General features: G+C 42.7%; 1 protein-coding gene across 3 annotated transcripts in view; it reads left to right on the top strand.

The window, feature by feature from the left end:
• The window catches only part of TSC22D1 (TSC22 domain family member 1), a 129,769-nt gene extending 116,764 nt beyond the window's left edge, over window positions 1-13,005 (top strand). Inside the window, exons 1-3 of one of the 3 annotated variants that reach the window (XM_024755490.1) lie at window positions 9,223-9,262; window positions 10,343-10,394; window positions 11,576-12,959. In XM_024755490.1, coding sequence (XP_024611258.1) covers window positions 10,392-10,394; window positions 11,576-11,833 — 261 coding nt within the window. In that variant the 5' untranslated portion in view covers window positions 9,223-9,262; window positions 10,343-10,391 and the 3' untranslated portion in view covers window positions 11,834-12,959. Of the gene's footprint in view, window positions 1-9,222; window positions 9,263-9,569; window positions 9,934-10,342; window positions 10,395-11,575 lie in introns of those variants that run through there. The other 2 variants (XM_024755489.1, XM_024755485.1) reach the window with 2 other exon arrangements.
• The last annotated feature ends 6,865 nt before the right edge of the window (window positions 13,006-19,870 follow it).

Raw genomic sequence — 19,870 nt, 5'->3', positions numbered from 1 at the left:
TTCATTTTTGACAGATACTTTCACTGGGCATAGACTTATAGGTTGACAGGCTTTTCAGAGTTTCCTTTCAGCGCTTGAAAGATGTTGCTGCACCCTCTTCTGTCGACCAGAAGTCTGCTCCCAATCTTATCTTTGTTTCTCTGTGTATGATCTAGTTCTTTTCTCTGGGCTGCTTTTAAGGTGATCTCTTTATCACTGGTTTTAAGCCATTTGATTACGATTCCACCTTGCTGCAATTTTCTTCACAGTTCTCTTGCTTGAAGTTTGTTTAGCTTCTTGGATCTGTGAATTTATTGTTTTTAAATAAAATTGGGAGAAAATTACCGTTATCACTTCAAATATCCTTTCCCCTCCCTTTCCCTCTTCTCTTCTTTAGGGACTTCACTAAAGATTTACTTGGTTGTTTGGAATTGCTTCAGAGTTTAATGATACTTTCTTCTTTTTTTGTTTTGTTCCTTTTTTCAGCTTTTTTTCCTCTCTGTTTTGTTTTGCGTAGTTTCTATTGCTGATATATCACTAATATTTCTCCTGCCCCGTGTAATCTGCTGTTAATCGCCTGCAGTATATCTTTCTTCTCAAATTGTATTTTTAATCCTCATAAATCTAATTTGGGTTTTCTCTACACTTTTCATACCTCTATTTAATATGCTGCTGCTTACCTCTGCTTTCTTGAACAGATAAAATATGGTTATAATAATTATTTGCGTGTCCTTGTCTACAAATTATATCGTCTTTGTCATATCTGGGTCATTTTGATTGATTGATTTTCCTCCTCATTATGAGTCATATTTCCCTGTTTATTTGTATGCCTGGTACTTTTCATTGGATGCCAGGCATTGTGAATTATTGGTCGCTAGCTGCATTTTATTTAATATCCTCGAGGCTTGTTTTGGGAAAAAAATAAGTTACTTGGAAACAGTTTGGTCTTTTCAAGGCTTCCTTTTAAACTGCTTTACACAAGACCAAAACACCATTCAGTCTAGAACTAACTTTTCCTCATGACTTTCCTCCTTGAATATCTGGTGCCCTGCGTTTACAAGGTTTTTGTTTTTTTTTTTTTTAACCCAGGCTGGTGGTAAGACCAACTATTCCCAGCCCTGTGTGATTTCCAAAAATTGTTCTTCCTGCTTCTTTCGGGTGGCTCTTTCCCCAGCCTTGGGTAGTCTCCTCACGTGTGCTGATAAGTACTCCACGGAAGCCTGGGAGGAGGGGAGCACGGTCCCTGCAGGTCCCACCCTCTCTCTTTTTTTTTCTTTTTTCAAACAGAAAGTCACAAAAATTATAATCATCCTCATCAGTTCGCTCAGTCCCATGTAATTAATTTTTTTTTCATCTTGATCTTTGTTAGCACTTTTATGAATTCATCAGTTTTCCATTAGAGTTCTGAAAACGCTTATTCATTCAGTTCAGCGGTGCAGTCAGTTACCAGAAACCTGTACTTGTCAGAGTCGTTTCCATGAATTCCTTGAAGATGAAACCCTTTTATAGGAACATATTTCAAAAAGCATCAGAGTACACCCAGAACTGTCTGTAAATGACAAAAGACTTAAAAATGACTACGGTTAAAGGTTTGATGAAAGTTCATAATAATGCAATTGACAAGGAAATTTAGTTATTTCTGAGATATACATTTTAAAGTAATAACTAGAATTATGACTTATAACATTATACCAGAACATATAAGATTTTTAGGAATTTCATGTAATGTCTGAAACATTTATATTAACATATTTCCATACAAATAACCCAAAGAAAGTTTAGTATTTTGTTTTAATTTTTTGCATTTTATTTATTTTTTTATACAGCAGGTTCTTATTAGTCATCCATTTTGTACACATCATTGTATACATGTCAATCCCAATCACCCAGTTTATCACACCACCATCCCCACCCCCGCCTGTGGCTTTCCCCCCTTGGTGTCCATACGTTTGTTCTCCACATCTGTGTCTCAACTTCTGCCCTGCAAACCGGTTCATCTGTACCATTTTTCTAGTTTCCACATACATGCTTAATATACGATATTTGTTTTTCTCTTTCTGACTGACTTCACTCTGTAGGAGAGTCTCTAGATCCATCCACGTCTCAACAAATGACACAATTTCTTTCCTTTTTATGGCTGAGTAATATTCCATTGTATATATGTACCACATCTTCTTTATCCATTCATCTGTCGATGGGCGTTTAGGTTGCTTCCATGACCTGGCTATTGTAAATAGTGCAGCAATGAACACTGGGGTGCACGTGTCTTTTTGAATTATGGTTTTCTCTGGGTATATGCCCAGTAGTGGGATTGCTGGGTCATATGGTAATTCTATTTTTAGTTTTTTAAGGAACCTCCATACTGTTCTCCACAGTGGCTGTATCAATTTACATTCCCACCAACAGTGCAAGAGGGTTCCCTTTCCTCCACACCCTCTCCAGCATTTGTTGTTTGTAGATTTTCTGATGATGCCCATTCTAACTGGTGTGAGGTGGTACCTCACTGTAGTTTTGATTTGCATTTCTCTAATAATTAGTGATGTTGAGCAGCTTTTCACGTGCTTCTTGGCCATCTGTATGTCTCCTTTGGAGAAATGTCTATTTAGGTCTTCTGCCCATTTTTGGATTGTTTGTTTGTTTCTTTAATATTGAGCTGCATGAGCTGTTTATATATTTTGGAGATTAATCCTTTGTCCGTCAATTCATTTGCAAATATTTTCCCCCATTCTGAGGGTTGTCTTTTGGTCTTGCTTATGGTTTCCTTTGCTGTGCAAAAGCTTTGAAGTTTCATTAGGTCCCATTTGTTTATTTTTGTTTTCATTTCCATTACTCTAGGAGGTGGGTCAAAAAAGAGCTTGCTGTGATTTATATCAAAGAGTATTCTGCCTATGTTTTCCTCTAAGAGTTTTATAGTGTCCGGTCTTACATTTAGGTCTCTAATCCATTTTGGGTTTATTTTTGTGTATGATGTTAGGGAGTGTTCTAATTTCATTCTTTTACATGTAGCTGTCCAGTTTTCCCAGCACCACTTATTGAAGAAACTGTCTTTTCTCCATTGTATATCCTTGCCTCCTTTGGCATAGATTAATTGACCATAGGTGCATGGGTTTATCTCTGGGCTTTCTATCTTTTTCCATTGATCTATGTGTCTGTTTTTGTGCCAGTACCATATTGTCTTGATTACTGTAGCTTTGTATAATAGTCTGAAGTCAGAGAGTCTGATTCCTCCAGCTACATGTGTTTCCCTCAAGACTGCTTTGGCTATTCGGGGTCTTTTGTGTCTCCATACAAATTTTAAGATTTTTTGCATGGAATATCTTTTTCCATCCCCTCACTTTCAGTCTGTATGTGTCCCTAGGTCTGAAGTGGGTCTCTTGTAGACAGCATATATGTGGGTCTTGTTTTTGTAGCCATTCAGCAAGCCTGTTTCTTTTAGTTAGAGCGTTTAATCCATTCACATTTAAGGTAATTATCAATATGTATGTTCCTATGACCATTTTCTTAATTGTTTTGGGTTTGTTTTTGTAGGTCCTTTCCTTCTCTTGTGTTTCCCACTTAGAGAAGTTCCTTTAGCATTTGTTGTAGAGCTGGTTTGGTGGTGCTGAATTCTCTTAGCTTTTGCTTGTCTGTAAAGCTTTTGATTTCTGTGTCGAATCTGAATGAGATCCTTCTCGGGTAGAGTAATCTTGGTTGCAGGTTCTTCCCTTTCATCACTTTAAGTATATCATGTCACTCCCTTCTGGCTTGTAGAGTTTCTGCTGAGAAATCAGCTATTAACCTTATGGGAGTTCCCTTGTATATTGTTGTTTTTCCCTTGCTGCTTTCAATAATGTTTCTTTGTCTTTAATATTTGGCAATTCGATTACTATGTGTCTCGGCGTGTTTCTCCTTGGGTTTATCCTGTATGGGACTCGCTGCACTTCCTGGACTTGGGTGGCTATTTCCTTTCCCAGGTTTGGGAAGTTTTCGACTCTAATCTCTTCAGATATTTTCTCTGGTCCTTTCTCTCTCTCTTCTCCTTCTGAGACCCCTATAATGCGAATGTTGTTTCGTTTAATGTTGTCCCAGTGGTCTCTTAGGCTGTCTTCATTTCTTTTCATTCTTTTTTCTTTATTCTGTTCCACAGCAGTGAATTCCACCATTCTGTCTTCCAGGTCACTTATCCGATATTCTGCCTCAGTTATTCTGCTATTGATTCCTTCTAGTGTAGTTTTCATTTCAGTTATTGCATTGTTAATCTCTGTTTGTTCTTTAATATTTCTAGGTCTTTGTTAAACATTTCTTGCATCTTCTCGATCTTTGCCTCCATTCTTTTTTGGAGGTCCTGGATCATCTTCACTATCATTATTCTGAATTCTTTTTCTGGAAGGTTGCCTATCTCCACTTCATTTAGTTGTTTTCCTGGAGTTTTATCTTGTCCTTCATCTGGTCCATAGCCCTCTGCCTTTTCATCTTGTCTATCTTTCTGTGAATGTGGCTTTTGGTCCACAGGCTGCAGGATTGTAGTTCTTCTTGCTTCTGCTGTCTGCCCTCTCCATCCTCTCTCTTTTACTTTAAAAAATTGTACATACCTAAAGATAGAGTGAACAGAAAAAAATATATTAGCAGTTTCCTCTTTTCCAGTCTCCCAGTCTATTCCCGAGGCAGCCACTTTTAATTTTTTTGCTTTCTCATATTTACCCACAGATGTCCATGTCATATTGATATAGTTATTCTTGCTTTTTCGATTGTAGATATTTTATAATCAAGCCGTGGTAGATAAGGATTTAGCATTTATTTATTTAGTGATACACGGGCCTCTCACTGTTGTGGCCTTTTCCGTTGCGGAGCACAGGCTCTGGACGCGCAGGCTCAACGGCCATGGCTCACGGGCCCAGCCGCTCCGTGGCATGTGGGATCTTCCCAGACCAGGGCACGAACCCATGTCCCCTGCATCGGCAGGCGGACTCTCAACCACTGCACCACCAGGGAAGCCCAGGATTTAGCATTTTTAAACCATTCTTACCACAGTTTTTTTCTTCCCTCCACACATTTCTTCTTCCCACCAGCTTCCCAATAAAGTTAATTGAACTTTTTAAAGTTAAATAAGTAAAAAGTGTTAACGAATATAGTCATGTAAATTTTATTTACGAGCGTAACTTTTTCTTTCCTTCTTTTTTTGTTTTCTGTAAAACTGTCTTTGAACTTATCTAGTTGCTCCATTAGCTCTGTCCCATACCTGGCTGTACCACCCCCCGCCCCTGCAAATGCTCAAATGTATTAGATCCTGTCTCTGTTTATCCCCACCAAAGTGCTGCCTCCCAAGGGCTCCCACTTCCCACATGGTTACATACCTGTTGCTGCTAAGGCTTGCTTATTAGCACCTGTCATCCCCAGATTTCCTTCCCCCATCATCCTGTTAATTCCCTTCCTTCTCTCCAGCATTTGAGTCCCTGGTTCATGTTTCGCTTCTTCTTCTTTTTTTTTTTTTTCTTTTGGAATATACAATATTTCTTATATTTTTAAAATTTTATTTTATTGTGGTAAGAAGACTTAACCTGAGACCCACCCTCTAAAAGTTTAACAAGTACCGACACAGTATTGCTGACTTCAGGTTCAAGGTTGTACAGACGATCTCTAGAACGTATTCATCTTGCTGTAAACCATTTTTCTTGATTTGCTCCTCCATACTGATGTCTGAAATGTCTGAAAATGTTCTTATTCTACATTTACATGTAAATGATTTGGCCAAGTGAGAAACCTTTCTCTCCTAGAATTTTGTAGACTTTTTCTCCATTGTTTCCTGGCAGCCAGCAGACTCTGATACTAGTACCTGTGTTTGTACCTTGTTTTTTCCTGCTTGGATGCTCTTAGGATCTTCTCTGTCCTGAGTGATCTATAGTCTTGTGATGATGTGCTTTGGGGTAGGGCTCTCTTCACTGAGTGTGGTAGCCGTCTGGTCATCTGATTTAATCTGGAAACTTGTGCCCTTCCGTTCTGGAAAAATTCTTAAATTATTTCTTTGATAATTTTCTTCCCTCTGTTCTCTATTTTTGGAGTTCATGCTATTTTGATGTCGGACCTCCTAGATTGATCCTTTTAAGTCTCTTGTATCTCACAATTCCATCTCTTTTCTGCTCTACTTTTGGGAAGATTTTCTGAACTTTATCTTCCACCTTTTCTTTGGAAATCAAGGAAATTTAAAATATGGTTGAGTTTTTCTGTTTGGATTTCTTTGGCATTCTTTCTTGTTCCAACAGTGTGTGGGACCCAAACACTAAAACATTATTTGTTGCTTATCTGCAACTCAGCTTTAACTGGGAGTCCTGAAGTTTCATTTGCTAACCCTGGTAACCCTCATCCCAGCGCCTAGTAAGAGTAAACCAGGAAAGGGGGTCTCTAGGCAACAGTGATTTGGTCAGGCTCACAGTGATGTGCTTTAGCCTCTTCCCTGGCAGTCACTTTAGATTTGCAAGGAGTTTGGACAGAGGGAGAAACAGGTTATCCTATTTGAGTGGTGGATCCCCAACTGTACCTATATTGGCCAAGACAGATCAAGTCTGGAAGAAAAGCAGATGTTACTGAACCAGCATTACATGCTACCAATATGCAGAAGTGATTGAATTGGAGTCCAGGTAAGAAGGCTCTTAGGCAAAACAGAACAGAATAGAACAACAAAATCAACCTCAAAGAACCACCCTGATCTCAAATGTCCAGGCTTTTTCCTGTACTCCGGATTCCCCAGCAGAGTGAGACCTCCTGATCTCTGCCCAGTGCCTGAAGGTGACCAGTATTATCCATGCCTTTAGGGGTCTCTCCTAGAGGCATGGGAGTATTTATCCTGTCCTATCAGCTGGTCTTGGTTAAGCTCAGGGCACTAGAGTCACAGATGTTCTGTTTTGGAAATGGAAGAAACTTTTGTAATGGCTAGAAAGTAATTTTAGCTATTTGGGCCTCAGAAGTTTCTGACCCATGGGTTTTCCTCTATAGAGATTTCCTCCAGTTTCTTTACCTTCTTTTTGAAATTACGTCTTTTCAGTTTTCATATAAAAATCCATCTTAAAGGAATCTAGCCCATTTATGTGAAAGATAGGAAGAGAAATAGATTTCTAATCATATTTTTGCTTGTGTATCTTTTAGCGCAGCAAATTCTCCAGAAATAGATTACAAACATTCAAGGATATATGTAAAAGGATGTCCCCTGCAAGTGTATCTAAAATAGCAAAGTATTGATGATGACCATAACGTCCTGCTGTAGAGATACGGTGTAAACAGACTGTGGCTCAGATATTGGCTTCTATAGCTTAATACTTGGATGATCAGCTGAAATGAATGAAACGAAAACATAACCAACTTGTATCTTTGTTTTCAAGAATCTGGAGCACAGGAAAAAGCCTGGACATTTGAGATTGGGGTGGTTCTTTGCTATTGATTTTATTTTTCTATTCTGTTCTGTTTTGCCTAAGAGCCTTTTTACCTGGATTCCAGTTCAATCACTTCTGCATATTGGTAGCATGTATGCTAATTCAACAACATGTGCTTTTCTTCCAATAAATAAAATCCAGTTAATTTAGTAATCTTCTTAAACTTCAGTGGGAATTTAAAATTCATTTCTTTATATGACCTTAGAGTTTTGTTTTTGTAAGCTCCTAATTGCAGCTTCAGCGATGCTTTAATTTTTCCTGTGCAGTTGGCATTCCGTTTAAACATATAAATGACTTAATCACATAGACAGTTTTAGTGATCACTGTAACTTTCAAAATATAGAAACTACCGTGTAGTAAGTAATAGTTGTGCCTAGCATTCGTAGACATGGAGACCACGTGTCTGCTTCCCAAATTATGATTTTTGAGGTTCCATTTACTCTGTTTCCTTTTACTAAAAATGGGTGCCTTTCCAAAATTTGTATCATGAGATAATATATATTTAACTTTTGTAAATTATAAATATGCCAACACATATTTGAATATCACTTGTTATTCAAAAGCAAAGCCTTAAAATTTAGAGAGTAAAAAAAGGATGATACTGCCTTGTTTTTTTAACCCAACAGAGAATTGCCCTTTCATCAGCTACCACATTCACCAGATTTGGTTCCTAATGACTTCAGACAATTTCTAAAGCCAAATGCACTCTGCCAACATTGGGTCACCTTCAAAGAATGTCTAAGAGGCTCCACTGGCAACTAAAATTTCCTAAATTAAAGGATGCTGCTTGAGGGGGAATGCTTGGTTGAAAGAAAAGACTCCGTGTGTGTGTGTTTGTATATGTGTGTAAATAGAATATGTACATATACATGTTCTATGGTCAGATTTTATGTTGGAATTATTTGTGATGATACAACTTGTTTATGGATTAGTCTTTAGTATTTGTAGTTTTTTTGTTTTCTGTTTTTATAGGATTATACCATTAGAGGGCAGTATTGTAGAGGTTTAAATGTACCTTCTTAAATGTATTGAATTGCAAAGTGTTTATAACCTGTAATAATCAAGTGAATTTAAGGCCTTAGACTTATAGTATATTAAACTGCAACCTCAACTGATACATCCTTGCAAATATTTTAAATTAATAGAAGAAATTATGTAACGGGTTAAGCTATTTTACACCCAGATCTCTTAATTTTAGTTTAGAGAAGGGAATTATTTGGTCAGTGTGGCCATCAGGGGGACATATATACCTACAGTATTTCAGTTCCTCTGATGTAAGAAGGCTCAAAGGATTGAGGCTTATAGGAATTGCACTTAACATCCAAAAACTTGCCTTATGGACTTAGTGAAAATAGATCCATGTGAGTAGGATTCAACCTGTGGATTGATTTTTTGTTTTTTTCCTAGCTGTAAATGGAAGAAGGAGGTGCAATTTTAAGGTTTATGGCTCTAGGGACATTTTGAGATCTACCTGATTACATTTGGTGGTTTCCTTTTGGCCTCAATTTGTATATGCCTAGCAAAGAATATGTACTGTTTTTTGTTTCTACACGTAATTGATAAATTCATGGAAAGGTAGAGTCTCTCAAAAAGGAAATGTGATTTTTTTTCCCTCTAAAATTCACTGGCTAAGGAAAAAAAAGTATTATTACAGTACGGTGTTATCCTTATAAATAAAACTGCCTATAAAATCCTCCAGTTACTGCCGCCTGTAAGAACGAGATAATTGAAATCGAGACACTCGGGCTCCTGCAAGTCTTTGGTGGTGGGACTGGGCATGCTCAGTAGCTCAGACGGGTCTGGTTGCAAATAAGCAGCTTTCGCCGTTCGGCAGCCACGGGAACAGGCAGCTCCAGAGACGGGGTCTGGCTCCCTTAAACGTAAGCACGTGCGGATTCCCAATCGTATTTTTCGGAGCCCCTCGGCGTTTTCTGCCGGAGCACTGCTCCATCTTTCCTTGATCACGTAGGCTTTGGCGGCCCGCACCCCGGCCCCTCAGACTGCGGCCTGGGCCAGCCCACCCGAGGAGCGGATCGCCGGGCTGGGGGCGGGGTGGGGGTGGTGAGGAAGGCGGGGAAGAGAGGAGGAGGGCGGGGAAGGGAGAAGGGGGCGGTTCCAGCGGCGTGCTGGCCAATTGGCGCGGCTCTTCCCTGCATATATTTTGCACGGAGACTGGGAGTCCTAGTCTAGAGCCTGGTGGAGCCCGGCTGCCGACGTGGGAGCCTTCTCCGCACGGTAGTGGGATCTACATCTTCCCGGAATCGCCAAGCCCCAGAAGCTGGGTTTCTTTCAGTTAGGGCTGCTGTTTTCTATTTCTTCCAGAGCTACATAAAGCTAGAAGATTTTTATCTAGCTCAAACAAGGCTGCTCGTATTCCCTCTTTTTTTTTTTTTTTTTTCTGCGAGGGTGTTTTTGGCTGCAATTGCATGAAATCCCAATGGTGTAGACCAGTGGCGATGGATCTAGGAGTTTACCAACTGAGACATTTTTCAATTTCTTTCTTGTCATCCTTGCTCGGGACTGAAAACGCCTCTGTGAGACTTGACAATAGGTAAATGTCGGCCGGGATAGTTTTTTAAAATTTACTCGTGAGATACTTGTAATAATGCAGGTGAAAGATAGCCTGGCGAATTCCTTTGTCCATTGCTGAGAGGCTACGGTGACATGGATGTTGCTTTTTGAAATGTTCAGAATAGCCTTCTTTTTGCAGGTCTGGCCAGAGAACAGGCTTTTACCACATTATGTAATTTAGCCTTTGTGGCTCACTAAAATTGGGAAATGTCTGGATATTCATTAGTAAAAGAGTGGCTGGTGTGTTCTGGAGGGTGATATATTACATAGCATTAAAGAATATTGAAAAAATGATGCTAGTAACATCACGGAATTGGGAAATCCTTTTTGTCTTGGATGTTTAAGATAGATTCCATTGATCGATTTTTTTTTTTTTTTTTCCTTTTCAGCTCTTCTGGTGCAAGTGTGGTAGCTATTGACAACAAAATCGAGCAAGCTATGGTAGGTACTGAATAAAAATCGTTTGTACTAAATGTGGGCACAGTACAAAAAGCGAGGTGTCTTGGGATGGAACAAGCGCATCCATAGTTAAACTGATGATTGCTCTCCAGACATTTAGAAATGCCGGCACTGCCTCCATTCTGCTAGCATGAAGCCACATACCACAGCTGCTAAGGAGAGAGAAAGGGGCCCTGAGGGTATTCGATGTTCTTTCCAGGACCGATTTCACACAGCCGTCGGGATTTTGGCGGAGGTCCCCCTTTTTGCTGGGGAATTGCTAGGAAAGCGCTGGCCCGGCGTGTCCTCAGGTCGTGGGCTCATCTCTAGTGATGTGGCTTTACTAGGAATCCTAAGGTTTACCGGGGAGCCGGGAGGGGGGAGGGCCACAGAAGTGGGGATCTCCGGAAGGGGCCTCCTACACCGGGTCCAAACGGATCCCCAGTGATGGAGGCTACTGCACAATGAAAGAGAACCGGAGAAAAGTTTCGCCTTCTCAGCCTGCGCCTGGTTTTCTCCTATTTTTTATTTCCGCCTTGGCCGTTCTTTGTTATTGGAGCAGCGCCTGTGGCTCTTCTCACGGGATTCTCTGCCCACTGTTGCTAGGCAAACTCCGAACCTTTAATTCGGAGCTATAAATAACTCGAGCGCCCATTGGCTGCAACGGCTGCCCAGGTTTCTGTGATGTCAGCTTAATCACGAAAGAGGGGGGATGGGGGGAGGGAGGAAAATGCGGCAACACGCTCTGTAGGAACTGGCTGCAGCCGGTGCTGAGGGAGGCGGTCTGGCGGGCGGAGGGAGGGACTTGGGGGCGGGGACGCGGCTACCGTTGCTCCGGGGCTGGACATCCCTGGGCCGGGCTTTTGCACGGAGGCCCAAAGCCCCAGTGCATTTTGCCATCTCGAATAGGAAACTTGAGCGTAGGCATTCCTGGCCAATGGCTGCAAGGAAGGCAAAGGCTTTAAAAAGGCTTGATGACTTAGACGTTAAAGTGAAGTATTTATTGTACAGTTGTGGTTGTATTCCGTAGATTTTCCCCTAGGGCCTGTTAAATGAGCTCTAAAGGCTGGATATGTAAATGGTTAGGGAGAGCCCCGCAAAATGATGCTTTAGAAATTCAGAGTCCGGGGAACAGTAAAGAGAAAGTTAAACCTTTTTTTCCCTCCTCTCTCTCTCCCTTTCAGGATCTGGTGAAAAGCCATTTGATGTATGCGGTTAGAGAGGAAGTGGAGGTCCTCAAAGAGCAAATCAAAGAACTAATAGAGAAAAATTCCCAGCTGGAGCAGGAGAACAATCTGCTGAAGACACTGGCCAGTCCCGAGCAGCTTGCCCAGTTCCAGGCTCAGCTGCAGACTGGCTCCCCCGCTGCCAACACACAGCCACAGGGGACCACACAGCCCCCAGCCCAGGCGGCGTCCCAGGGCTCAGGACCAACTGCGTAGCCTCCTGTGCCGCCGCGGAACTGGCTGCTGCTGTCTGAACTGAACCGACCGGAGAAGATGGACTGGGGGGCGTCCGCGTCCACCGTCACCCATTTCATTGCTCGCTGCAAAAGAGACGTGAGACTGACATATGCCATTATCTCTTTTTTCCAGTGTTAAACACTCATATGCTTTCGGCTTGAAGAAATTTCTTAAGTTGGGTGAATTAAAGGTTAATGAGAGAATTAGCATGGATATACTGGGACCTCACGCAGCTTGGCAGATCCGTGAGAAATGGTTTCATTCACGCTGAGGAGCTGTGTGCCTTTCCATCCCTCCCCTGCTCCCCACCCCCATTTACAAGAGTTCTTCCTGCTTGCACGTGGTGTACTCCATGGGGTTCCGAAGCAGTGCAGCACCACTGGACTTTCCTCTCTCTCCTCTCCACCCCCCCAGGAACTGGAAGGGGAGGTGAAAGTCAAGAGTGAAGCTTAGTCTCACCTCAGATGAGGAGAAACATAGTTCATTGTACAAATGACGACTGTCACCAACATTCATCAAAACCAGTAGTACTGTGCCTCTTTCCAAAACAGCGGATGACACAAAACTATTAGCGTGACTGAACGGTGACAGGTAGCTGGGATCTAGGCTATCTTACCCTGAAGGTTGTTTTGCTTATTGTATATTTGTGTATGTAGTGTAACTTTTGTACAATAGAGGACTGTACTATTTAGGTTGTACAGATTGCAATTTAGATGTCTCATTGGCTGTCTGAAGAGGTGTGGGTTGTCTTTTATATAGAGATCTACGTAAAAAATAATACATGAAGAAAAACACACCTACCTAAAGAGATTTTAAGAATTTGGCACAGTTGGTCACTTTGTGTAATCTGAAATCTTCTAGCTGCTGAATATCTTGAAGTCAGCCCCGGTTCACCGAAGTCTTTCGATTGAGCCGGTTGAATACTTGGAAATGTGATCAGTTCTAGCTAATGAAATGGATTTCCCAGTAGGGGTTTCTGCATATTACCTGTATAGTAGTTACCTGCATATGTTTCTGTGCATGTTCTCTACACAGTTGTAAGGTGTCACTGTATTTAACTGTTGCACTTGTCAACTTTCAATAAAGCATATAAAATGTTGATAAACCAGTGTTTCCATGTTATAGTGTTAACGTAAACGCAGTCATTTCCACAACTATTTCCAGATAAAGTTAAAACAATTCGACTAGTAAAATCCTGGAGGGGGATGGAGGGGTTGGGCAAAGTAGTGGTGCTAGTGGTTTGACTGGAGGAGTAAAACGAATCAGACGTTGCGTTCTGTCAGGCAGTAAGGGAAGAGACGTAACGAAAGAGGCAAGAGCTTAGCTCTTCAGACTAGTTGTGTGACCCAGTCAAATGGCTTCCCCCACTCAGGGCTAATGTGGGGTATTGTTGAAAGAGACAATCTCTGAGTTCCTCTGTGGCTTTAGAATTCTAGGAGCCTGTGGAAGTTTTAACCTCTCAATGTTTACCAGCTTAGGGGAATGAACCTTACTCTGTGTATAATCCCAGCAAGCAGCTCTAGGATCAGAAGATGGGAGTTAGAGAAGCTGATTTCCACTTTAAGAACTCTGTCACCCTAAGTTGGGGTGTCTTTCCTAGTGTGGATTGAGTTCCCAGCTCCTGGGAATTTCCAAGCAAAAGATAGGATAATTCCAGAGGTTTCCTCTTCTGGGTTTGAGGAAGGAAGGACCAGATAAGGGAGTCCCTCCCAGTTGATTCCTTAAGACTATAAAATAGGTCAAGATTCAAAACACGAAGGAATCCTAAAGCAAATTGGCCCCTGAGAAGTGAGCCTGAGGGGTCCCACTCTGCTGCAGGAGCCCTGCCAGTGAGCAGGCGAACGGTGGATTTTCAGCTCTGCAATCTGCCCCTCCACCCAGTGGGAGTCAGGTATTCCCCAGCTCTAAGGCTTACGGAAGCCCTTGCAGGACAGGACTCAACTCTTCTGAGTCCTTCTCTAATGTAGAACTGCTGAGAGATTGATGTGGTGGATGGAGGGAACATCAGAGCTCCCCGAAAAGAACTGGACTGGGTGCGTGTGTTACGAAGCTCAAAGTGACTGGTGGGACGACCCATCTCCTGTTGAAGCAGTAAACTGCCGACCGCCTTGGGAGGTGGCGGTTGCCATGAAGATGGTTTGGGGAATTTGGAGAAGACTTAAAACAATCTTTGTCGTGTCTGTTTGAAGGTTATATAACTTTGACTTAAATAAAGAGATAATATAGTAATTCCATTTCCTTTAAAAAAAAAAACTACTGAATCGAAATCTTTAACCATTTCATCTTTTAGGTTTTTAATGAATATCCTCCAGAGCGAAGGTGGTAATTGAGGAAATTTGACAAGTGTCATGTCAATGTATTGTTAAGATAAGGGAGAACTTTCTTCATTATTTAAAGGAATTTGGGGCCTTTATATTAAAAATGTGAGACTCCCATGACATTTTGGGGGCTGAATATTGTATGTGAAATATGAATGAGTGATTAGAATCAAAAGATGTTTTTCCGTACATGTTCATTTTAGTAATTACTAAACACATTTTAAGTGATTGACTTATATTTAAGGATATTTAAGGTAATTTTAAAAGGCATTTTACTGTCTGCTTACAGGCCTGATTAGGCCTTTGTTGGCCTGTGGGTTGTTATGTAATTGGTTATATCATACGTACGTGGAGCGCGAGAGATTTTTAAGGGGGACAGAATGTTGTCCGGCACTGGGTGTTCCTGACATCAGCAGTTGCAGCAGGAGAGACCGCCATTCAGGGAAGGAGAGACAGAAGAAATTTTACGTGATTTTAATGAATATTTGCTTTTTGTTTCAAATTAACAGTGCTCATAACTCAGTAATTCTGTGCTTTTTTTTTTGCATAGTTTAAAAGCAAACATCTATTTTTCATTATGTGATAAATACATAACTCCAGAATCAATTTTAATTGACACAAGAAATGTATAAAAGTGCATTATAACTGAAATTAGAAACGAAAACTTAATTTCCTCAGACACTGCCCTGCCCTTACTTTATGTAAAATAAGTAGTTGAAACTATCAGGAACCTGACTGCTTTTAGCCGTCAACTTGCGTTCCCACAGCAGTCGTGGCCTAAGGATTAGAAACGGAGGCAGAGAAAATGAAGTTTCCTCCTTCTTAGATAAAATTGCCTGCCACGGAGCCGAGGATGAAGACTTCTAGCTGCCAGGCCTGGCCCTGCAGTAACTAGCTCTTTGACCTTTTGAATGGGACCTCAGACCCACTTTCTCATCTATAAAATATGGAGTTGGATCAGATCACAAAGATTCTGTCCTGCCGTAAGATGCTACAGCCCTCTGCTTTTTCCAATGACTTTATTTCATTGGAACTTTTTGGGGAGAGTGTGCTGTTTTGTTTGTTCGTTTAACTTCTTGGGGTAAAATTAATTTGGTTTTAATCCTAGCTTTGCCAGTTACTAGCTAAGTGACCTTGGGCAGGTTCCTTTACTAACTGGTCTGTTTCCTCATGTTAAAATGGGGGCATGCTATCTCCATAGGGTGTTTTGTAAGTGTAATGCTGGAAAGCCATAAACAGACATGGGTTCAGAGCAAAGGTTCAAGAAATGTTAGCCTTTCTCGTATTTTTGAGTCATTCATCCTCTTGCTTATGTTTATATTTAATTTTATATTTTTTTCAGGAATAAAGTTGTGGCAGTTTTATTTTCTAATAGCTTTTATTTAGCATGGATAATAGTGGTGGCTGTTAAAATTTTATTACAAAAACACACATTAAAAAATGCCATTTAGAATATGGACGGAAATGGGCCATTTCTTCTGTATCTGAAAAATAATACTTAAGGCAGCTGTTTGATTTACATAAGTCAGAGAGAATTTACTGGGAATTGTTCATGTTTGAAAGTCATATTGGTAGAAGTAAACACACACTCCACACAGGTGGAATGTATATCTTAAATTATTAATTTCCTTATGGAAAAAAGTTCTAGGTAAAACAGTGCTATGGAAGGCCAGGCAGACCAAAGTCACTGGGATTAGTAATCAGGCTTTATCAACAGCTGTTTTAAAAGGTTCAGTGGCCATTTTAATTTATCATTTATTTATTTAATTTTGGCTGCGTTGGGTCTTTGTTGCTGCGTTGGGTCTTTGTTGCTGCGCGCGGGGCTTTCTCTAGTTGCGGCGAGCGGGGGCTACTCTTCATTGTGGTGCGCGGGCTTCTCGTTGCGGTGGCTTCTCTTGTTGCGGAACATGGGCTCTACGTACACCGGCTTCAGTAGTTGTGGCTCACGGGCTCAGTAGTTGTGGCTCGGGCTCTAGAGCGCAGGCTCAGTGGCGCACAGGCTCAGTTGCTCCGCGGCATGCGGGATCTTCCCGGACCAGGGCTCGAACCCGTCTCCCCCTGCGTTGGCAGGCGGATTCTTAACCACTGCGCCACCAGGGAAGCCCCCAGTGGCCATTTTAAAGAGTGCAAAAATGACTACGCTGTTACAATATACATCTGTGCTTTAATTTAATCCAGGTGTTTTGGACACAGATGTCTGTAGTATATGACAGAGAAGCCCCTTGAGTGGAGTGAGATGGGACCATAGGAAGTGGTAGTGACCGTGGCCTTGGAGAGTGTGCTCCACGCACACACACGGGGCCTGTGCTTCTCAGCTGAACGTACTTGTTGCTGTGTGGGAACTCAGGCGCTGTGTTGCCAGACCTTCGCATTTTTCAAGATCCAGAAACCCAGGCTCGCTCTGAAGATTCCCAATTTTTGGACACTGCAGACCAAACAAAAGCACAGCTACTCTGCTGATTTGGCCCACGGGCTGCGAGTTTCCGCTCCCTACTATCTAGATCTGCCTCAAGAACTAGACTCCTGCCCTACATGGCAGCTCATCCCTTCAGCACAAAATAAAACAAAACCGAACCTCTTCTCTTCTGAGTAGAGAAAATGCGCACAGGCTGTCTGGTAAGCTCTGTGTGAATTTACTCAGAGAACGTTTCCTGAGTACCTTCTGTGGCTTGTTCGTTTTACTAGAAAGTAGTATAGAGCCCCTGCCCTGAAGAGCAGCTCAAGTATTGCCTGTAAGAGAAGTGAGGCACTTCGTTTTCTGGCAAAATTTGCCTTACGTGACATAATACCTGAACCACTCCTTCTCTGTTCCTTTTCAGATGAATCCTTCAGCAAAAATAGTTCTGGGAGTTCTTTTAAGAACTGTCGTTAAATTGGTAGCAATTCCTCAGGGTAGTATAACCCTCCGCTACATTTTATAACTGACTCACTTAAGGACAAAGATGGTGTTTGCAGGTGTGTGTGCTACAGGCTTATATCGCACATGCCCCAAATTTCCAGGAATAACAAGTATTTCAGGAAAACAATCTGCCCTATTGTATCAAGTACACTCAAGCATCCCTCCCCCTGACAGTGGTTTATAGTCAATGCAGACTAGGGGACCAAGAAAACAGAAGACTGAGTTTCTCTCCTTAAGAGGAGAGCGAGGTGGAGACATTAGGGTGGCCCATTGTACTGGTTTGCCCAGGGATTGAGGGCGTTTCCGGGAAGTGGGACTTTCAGTGCTAAAACCAGCAAAGTCCCAGGCAAATTGGGACAAATGGGTCTCCCTAGATCCCACTTCCTCTTGTACTTGGACACACATCACACCTCCCAGCCCCTTGAAGTTGGGTGTGACATGGGACTCAGTTTTAGTCAATGGATTGAGAGCTGAAGTGATGAACACCTGGCCATAAGAAACCCAGTCTGCTGTGCTCCTTCTGCGGACCTGATGGGAAAGACCTTGGGCCCTTGGACGTGACAGAGGCTCTGTCGGCGTGTGTGTGTGTGTGTGTGTGTGTGTGTGTGTGTGTGTGTGTGTGTGTGACTGGAGCGTCCTACCCCACTAACCTGGGACTGTCCAGCACAGTGCCACTTTCTGGAGTGTGTCAGCCTTTAGGCATCTGAGAAACTGCTTGCCTCAGGGACTGACTCCAACTAACATGGAAATGAAGACGCTGAACTGGGGTGCTGCCGTCAGAACCGAAATGTGTGGCGTTGACTATGGCTGGGTGATGAAACTATTGGAGGCTTGAGGTTGAGACCCGTACTGTGAAGCGGCAACACGTTTCGTAAAACTGTTGCCTGTGCTACCTTAGAAGCCGCCCAAGTGCCCGGTGAGCCTGTAGCTCTAAGGGGTCAGAAAGTTAGTAACCTGTGGTTCTTTGCTGTGTTTGGCAAAGGCTTTCAAGAAAAAGGTGAGCTCAGGAAAGAATGAGCTCAGTTTGTAAGTAGAAAGGAAGGGGAAGAAAAGGTAAGAAATTTGGGGTGGTCTGGTATTGGAAAAGCCTGTTGCTTCTAGAGCCCAAAGAGTTGGAAATAAGACTAAAAAGCCATTAAGGCCCATTAGGACCTTTCAGTTAAACAAGATGATCTACCCGTTCAGCAAATATGGGATAAAGGGTATGGACTCTCCGTAGATGCCTTTGGTTTCAAATGGCTTCCGGGTGCTGACCGGTCAGCTGATAGAGGTGGGCGAGACCAAGTACTAAATCATGACACCATCTTGTCCAGAAAAATATTTTTGGTCATGCTATTGACACACTGAACTGATTGGATACAAATAAGTCGGACGCGCAGGCTCAACGGCCATGGCTCACGGGCCCAGCCGCTCCGCGGCACGTGGGATCTTCCCGCACCGAGGCACGAACCCGTGTCCCCCACATCGGCAGGCAGACTCTCAACCACTGCGCCACCAGGGAAGCCCCCTGCTAAGTTTTTGAGGAACTGCTATCGCCAAGGAAAACACCAGCCAGCCCAGACTTCAATAATAACAAGGACAACAGCAAAACGTTGCTGAAACCTTCAAATAACCAGGAGGCCTTAGAAATGACAGAGCTGGAAGTGGGTGCAGCGGGCATCTAAAGCTGTCCGGCTCCCAAGGAGATCACCCTTCTCCAGTACCCACTTCACACAAGGAGGATTCCAGGCAAGGAAACCTCCCAGACGCAGGAGCCTGGAGCTTTGGAGAATAATGGGCCACGGATTTCCTCCCAGAGAGCAAAAGGAGTCAGCTAGGATCAGAGGTCACCATCTGATGGTCCTTGGGCTGTATCAAGCCTCCTGACCAGAGCTGGCTCTCAGACACGTATTTACATAGTGTTTGGGGCAAAAAAGTGAATCAGTGACATCCCTTCTGAAACGCGGATATCATTCCAAGTTCTGGCGACTTTGATTCTGTCAATTCCTGCATGACAGTCTCCACCTGCTGCTGAGTTGAGCTGCTGTTGGCTTTAGCTGGGACGTGGGCCTCCAGCCGCCAGAGCGCACCACTCTGGGATGGCCCATGCTGTCATTTGCCATCATGCCTCACTCATCTGGTTGCATACGTGGCCCAGGTAGGCATTTGAGGTTGTGTTCCAAACCCAGACTCTGACATCTGATTCCTAAACTTTGGTGGCTTCATTCATCTTAACCCTGTTTTTAAGATTCACATGATACGAACCCTTAAAGAAGAAAAGAACTAGAACTTGTTCTATCACCTCTTGGGTTTTATTCTGCTTTGTTGATCCAAGCTGTTGGAAAGGAGAAGAGTTGTGTTTCTTCCTTCACGGATGAGACATGATCGAACTGGGCCGGAGCAGGAAGCCTGGCAGTGTCCTTTTGGGGAAGAGAAAATGGAACTCATTTGTTTTTATTATTATTACATGTTCTTGAGCTTACCGTGTGCTGAGCGCTTGAAATACAGTATCTCATTTATTCTTCGCGCCAGCCCCGTGAGGAAGGTGTCATCCCACGTTATAGGAGGAGAGAGCAGAAGTGAACTGCCAGGTCAAGTGTAAAGAGGTGATAAGTGTCATTCAAACCACGTGTGACTGACACCAAGGTCAGTGCCCTTAGCCACCATTTTGGCCCTTTCCAAAGCCAGGTAGCCTCATCCAGTGGAGCGTGTCTGGGGCCAGTGGCAGCCCCAGTGCTGGCCATCTGTCCATCCCTCCGTGTGTACACCAAAGAGGGGTGCATGTAGTGGCACAGGTCAGGGCTGGCCTGTGAATCCTGT

Source organism: Neophocaena asiaeorientalis, unplaced genomic scaffold (assembly GCF_003031525.2).
Source record: "Neophocaena asiaeorientalis asiaeorientalis breed wild unplaced genomic scaffold, Neophocaena_asiaeorientalis_V1.1 scaffold59, whole genome shotgun sequence".
Taxonomy (NCBI): Eukaryota; Metazoa; Chordata; class Mammalia; order Artiodactyla; family Phocoenidae; genus Neophocaena; species Neophocaena asiaeorientalis.
Note: the sequence above shows the minus strand (reverse complement) of the source record. Positions and strands in the feature narration are given on the sequence as shown.